The sequence below is a fragment of the Mandrillus leucophaeus genome, unplaced genomic scaffold (assembly GCF_000951045.1).
Source record: "Mandrillus leucophaeus isolate KB7577 unplaced genomic scaffold, Mleu.le_1.0 Scaffold408, whole genome shotgun sequence".
NCBI classification, from domain to species: domain Eukaryota; kingdom Metazoa; phylum Chordata; class Mammalia; order Primates; family Cercopithecidae; genus Mandrillus; species Mandrillus leucophaeus.
The window spans coordinates 1,909,516-1,915,013 of NW_012104343.1; the positions used below are offsets into that span (position 1 = coordinate 1,909,516).

The 5,498-nt window shown below is 39.9% G+C and overlaps 1 protein-coding gene across 1 annotated transcript; it reads left to right on the forward strand.

Moving 5' to 3' along the window:
* The first annotated feature begins 1,624 nt into the window (after positions 1 to 1,624).
* LOC105548301 (inhibitor of nuclear factor kappa-B kinase-interacting protein) lies at positions 1,625 to 2,649 on the forward strand. Its single transcript, XM_011992245.1, has one exon. It carries the CDS (start codon positions 1,912 to 1,914, stop codon positions 2,473 to 2,475), a length of 564 nt encoding a protein of 187 aa, XP_011847635.1. The 5' UTR covers positions 1,625 to 1,911; the 3' UTR covers positions 2,476 to 2,649.
* Positions 2,650 to 5,498: the final 2,849 nt, after the last annotated feature.

Below are 5,498 nucleotides of genomic sequence, written 5' to 3' on the forward strand. Positions count from 1 at the left end.
GATCCAGCAATCCAACTTTTGGATATATATCCAAAAGAAATGAATCAGTATGTCAAGGAGTTATCTGCACTCCCATATTCATTACAGCATTAGTCCCAATAGCCAAGATAGTAGAATCAACCTAAGTGTCAATCAACAGATGAATGGATAAATAGCACACACGCACACACACACACAATGCTGTTCTGCCTTTAAAAAGAGGGAAATCCTGTTATTTGTGACTACATGGATGAACCTAAAGGATATTAAGCTAAGTGGAATGAACCAGGCACAGATAGACAAATACTACATGATGTCAATTATATGTGAAATCTAAAAAAGTCAGACTCATAGAAGTACTGAGTAGAATAGTGGTTACGAGGGATTGGAGGGGACAGGGTAGGGCAATAGAGAGATGTTGATCAAAGAATACAAAGTTTCAGTTAAACAGGAGGAATAAGTTCTAGAGATCTCTTGTATAGTATGATGACTATAAATAATAATAATATATACTTGAAAACTGCTAAGAGGCCAGGCATGATGGCTCAGGGCTTATAATCTTAGCACTTTGGGAGGCTGAGGCGGGCGAATCACTTGAGATTAGGTGTTTCAGACTAGCCTAGCCAACATGGTGAAACCCTGTCACTACTAAAAATACAAAAATTAGCCAGGCGTGGTGGCGCACAACTGTGGTACCATCTACTCTGGAGACTGAGGCAGGAGAATCATTTGAACCCAGGAGGTAGAGGTTGCAGTGAGCAGAGATTGGGCCATTGCATTCCAGCCTGGGTGACAGAGTGAGTGAGACTTCCATCTCCAAAAAAAAGAGAAAGAGAATTTCTAGGAGAGTAGATCTTAAATATTTTTATTACCCAAAAAAAAAAAAAAAAAAATGAGGTGATAGATATATTCATTACCTTGATTTAATCATTCACAAGATGTGTGTAGATATGTATATCAAAACATTACATTGTACACAATAAATATATACAATTTTAATTTGTCAATTATACCTTAGTAAAGCTGAAATAAAAAAGAAGTTATGTTGCCTTGTCTTACCCAGCAAAGCTCGATTGGAAGAAACTTTCTTTTCCCTTCTCCAGCAACTGAAAAACTATAATCACTGTCTCATGTAGCTCATTTTATTACTGTACAGAAGACCAATTGTGAAAATATTATAACATAAAAAGTGTAATTTCCAGTGACATTTCATGAAATTTTTGTAGTGTTTCCTTCTTATTCATTAGTAATTCACTTACATTGTTCTAAATTCTCTTACTTTTGAAGCCATCTTTTACCATATGCTTTCCAGAAGAACAGTAAAGTTGTAGTTAAAAAATAACATAAGGCAAGGTGTGGTGGCTCACACCTGTAATTCCAGGCATGGATTTAGGAGGCCAAGGTGGGCAGATAACCAGAGGTCAGGAGTTCGAGACCAGCCTGTCCAACATGGTGAAGCCCTGTCTCTACTAAAAATACAAAAAAAGTTAGCTGAGGTGGGGGTCGGTGCCTGTAATCCCAGCTGCTTGGGAGACTGAGTCAGGAGAAGCACTTGAACCCAGGAGGCAGAGGTTGCAGTGAGCCGAGATCATGCCACTGTACTCCATCCTGGGTAACAGAGCAAGCCTCCATCTCAAAAAAAAAAAAAATTAAATTAAAAAGAATTATAAAATTTAAGATGAATTTTAAATGTTAAGCTTCTAATAAATTTAATCATTGTGATATTATATTTTCTCTTAGTGGCAGAAATCTGAAGCTATCGTGGAACAATTGAAGTCTTTTCAAATAATTGCTCATCTAAAGCGTCTACAGGAAGAAATTAATGAGGTAAAAATTTGGTCCAATAGGATAACTGAAAAACAGGATATACTGAACAACAATCTGACAGCGCTTTCTCAAGATGTTACAAAAGTAGACCAAAGTACAACTTCCATGGCAAAAGATGTTGGTCTCAAGATTACAACTGTAAAAACAGATATACGACGGATTTCAGGTTTAGTAACTGATGTAATATCATTGACAGATTCTGTGCAAGAACTAGAAAATAAAATAGAAAAAGTAGAAAAAAATACAGTAAAAAATATAGGTGATCTTCTTTCAAGTAGTATTGATCGAACAGCAACGCTCCGAAAGACAGCATCTGAAAATTCACAAAGAATTAACTCTGTTAAGAAGACACTAACTGAACTAAAGAGTGGCTTCGACAAACATACAGATAGATTTCTAAGCTTAGAAAGTGACAGAGCCAAAGTTCTGAAGACAGTGACTTTTGCAAATGATCTAAAACCAAAGGTGTATAATCTAAAGAAGGACTTTGCCCGTTTGGAACCATTAGTAAATGATTTAACACTACGCATTGGGAGATTGGTTACCGACTTACTACAAAGAGAGAAAGAAATTGCTTTCTTAAATGAAAAAATATCTAATTTAACAATAGTCCAAGCTGAGATTAAGGATATTAAAGATGAAATAGCACACATTTCAGATATGAATTAGTCTGTCATTGGCATTAGAGTAAGGTAATGTTTTAATGGGACCTCTCGTGAGAAGACTGGTAAATCAGAAATAATATTTTGGAGTAAAAGTCATTTTATGTTTAATCCTATTTTGTACAGTAAAAATAAAACTTTTAAACAGGTCGGTTTTCTAAAATAAATATGCTAAAACCTATTTTGGCAACTTTATATAGCAAGAACTTTATCCATCCTTCTGACATACATGTTGTTACACACACACACACACACACACACACGTAGGAGAAGCAGAATCTGCTAGTAGCATAGGGAGATCTCGAAGGGACAGGATCTGAATCCCCACTTGCCCTCTCTGGCTGCCAGGGAGCCCAGCATGTGTGTTTGGGGACCTAACTGAAGAACTACCCCTCAGGGCACAGGGCTGCAGCAGTCATTATCCAATTAGAGGAAGAGAAACTAGAAAGGTCATGGCCACTGAGCTGCAGGGAGGAAAAAATAATTTAAGCCTTTCTGGGTCCTTCATGGCTTTAGGAAACAGGGAAAGGAACAGTAGTGTCTCGGTCTATTTGGGCTGGTATATAACAGTATAGCAAGAACTTTAGGTAGCCTGTAACTAACAAATTTATTTCTCACTGTTCTAGAGGCTGGAAAGTCTGAGATCAAGGTGCTGGCAGATTCGGTGTCTGGTGTGGGCCCACTTCCTGGTTCATAGATAGCACCTTCTAGCTGTGTCCTTGCATGGTGGAAGGGGCAAGCAGCAATCTGGGGCCTCTTTTACAGGGGCACTAATCCTGTCCATGAAGACTCCTCCTACCTTATGACCTAATTCCCTCCCAAATGTCTCACTTTGGATTTCAACCTATGAATTTTGGGGAGACACATTCAGGCCATAGCAAGTATGTTACTTAATAAAAGGGGTTGGAAAGTGGCTTCTAGAGCAAGGGTTGTAGGGGAGGGTGTAGACTGAAGGGGGCTTGCCAAGCCTCAGACAGAGACTCTGCCTCAAAGCAACACAATTCGTATCATGATGATGTGACCAGAAGTAGCCAAAGCAACTAGAGAAGGAGGCTATAAGTCCGGGCTCTGTGCCTCACGCCTGTAATCCTAGCACTTTGGGAGGCCGAGGCAGGTGTATCACCTGAGGTCAGGAGTTTGAGACCAGCCTGGCCAACATGGTGAAACCACGTCTCTATTAAAAATACAAAATTAGCCGGGCAAGGTGGTGGGCACCTGTAATCCCAGTTACTTGGGAAGCTGAGGCAGGAGAATCGCTTGAACTCGGTAGGCAAATGTTGCAGTGATCAGAGATTGTGCTATTGCACTCCAGCCAGGGAGACTGGGAGACAGAGCAAGACTACATCTCAAAAAAAAAAAAAAAAAAAAAAAAGGAGGCTCTAACAGCATTGGCAATTCCAATTACATAAAACTTTAGAAAATACAAAGTAATCTAAAGTGACAGAAAGTAGATCAGTGGTTGCCTGTTGCATTAGGATTCTGCAGAGAAACAGAATCAATAGGATGGATGGATAGACAGATGATTGATAGGTAGGTGAGTGGTGGATGATGGATGGGTGGATAGATGATGATAGATGATGATGATAGATAGATAGATGATAGATGACAGATAAGATAGATGATGGATGGATGGATAGATAGATAAATAGATAGATAAGAGATAGATAGATTCTGGGAATTGGCTCACATGATTATGGAGGCCAAGAATCCAACAATCTTTCATCTGCAAACTGGAAAACTAGGACAGTCAGTGGTTTAATTCAGTCTGAAGCCCTGACAACCAAAGGAAGTAATGGCGTAAGTCCTGGTGCAAGACCAAAGGCCCAAAACCAGGAACACTGATGTCTAAGGGCAGGAGAAGATGGATGTCCCAGCTCAAAGAGTAGCAAATTCACCCTTCTGCCTTTTTGTTCTATCCAGGCCCTAAATGGATGGGATGATGCTCACCCACATTAATGAGAGTGATCTTTATGCAGTCTACCAAGTCAAATGCTAAGCTCTTCTGGAAACACTGTCACAGACACACCCAGAAATAATGTTTTACAGGCTATCTGGGCATCCCTTAGCCCAGGCAGGTTGAAACATAAAATTATCCATCACAATTGGAGATAGAGATGGAGACAGGTATAGATTACAAAGAGCCACAAGGAAAAGGAGTGAAGGATGTTTATTATCTTCATTGTGATAGATATATGTCAAAACTCATCAAAGTGTACACTTTTTAAATTTTTATTTATTTTTATTTTTGAGACAGGTTTTCACTCTGTCACCCAGGCTGGAGTACAGTCGTTTGATCATGGCTCACAGCAGCCTCGACCTCCTGGACTCAAATGATCCTTCCACCTCAGCTTCCTGAGTAGCTGGGACTACAGTCGCAAGCCACCATGCCTGGCTAAGTTCTTTTTTTTTTTTTTGGTGGAGATGGGATCTCCTTATGTTGCCCAGGCTGGTCTTGAACTCCTGGGTTCAAGTGATTCTTCTGCTTTGGCCTCCCAGAGTTCTGGCATTACAGTATACACTTGAAATATTTGTGTTTATATGTGTAATAGCTCATCAATAAATGTTGTTAAGTACAATATAATAACCTAAAGTAAACCCACACAGCATTAGCCCCAGTTTCAAATGCCTACCATGAAGGATACCCAGATCCACAGAGCTGGTCACCTCAAAAATAAGAGTTTATAAATTCTGTGTGTGTGTTCTTGTTGTTTTGAGACAGGGTCTCATTTTGTCGCCCAAGCTGGAGTGCAGTGGCGTGATCATGCCTCACTGCAGCCTCTTGCCTCCTGACCTCAAGCATTCCTCACACTCAGCCTCCTGAGTAGCTAGGACTACATGAATGCACCACCAACCCCAACTACTTTTTTGATTTTTTTTTTTTTTTTTTTTTTTGATAAAGTCTCCCTATACTGCCCAGGCTGGTCTCGAACTCCTCAGGTCAAGCAATCCTCCTGCCTTGGCCTCCCAAAATGCTGGGATCACAAATGTCAGCCGCTGTGCCTGGCGAGTTTATGAATTCTTTTTTTTTTT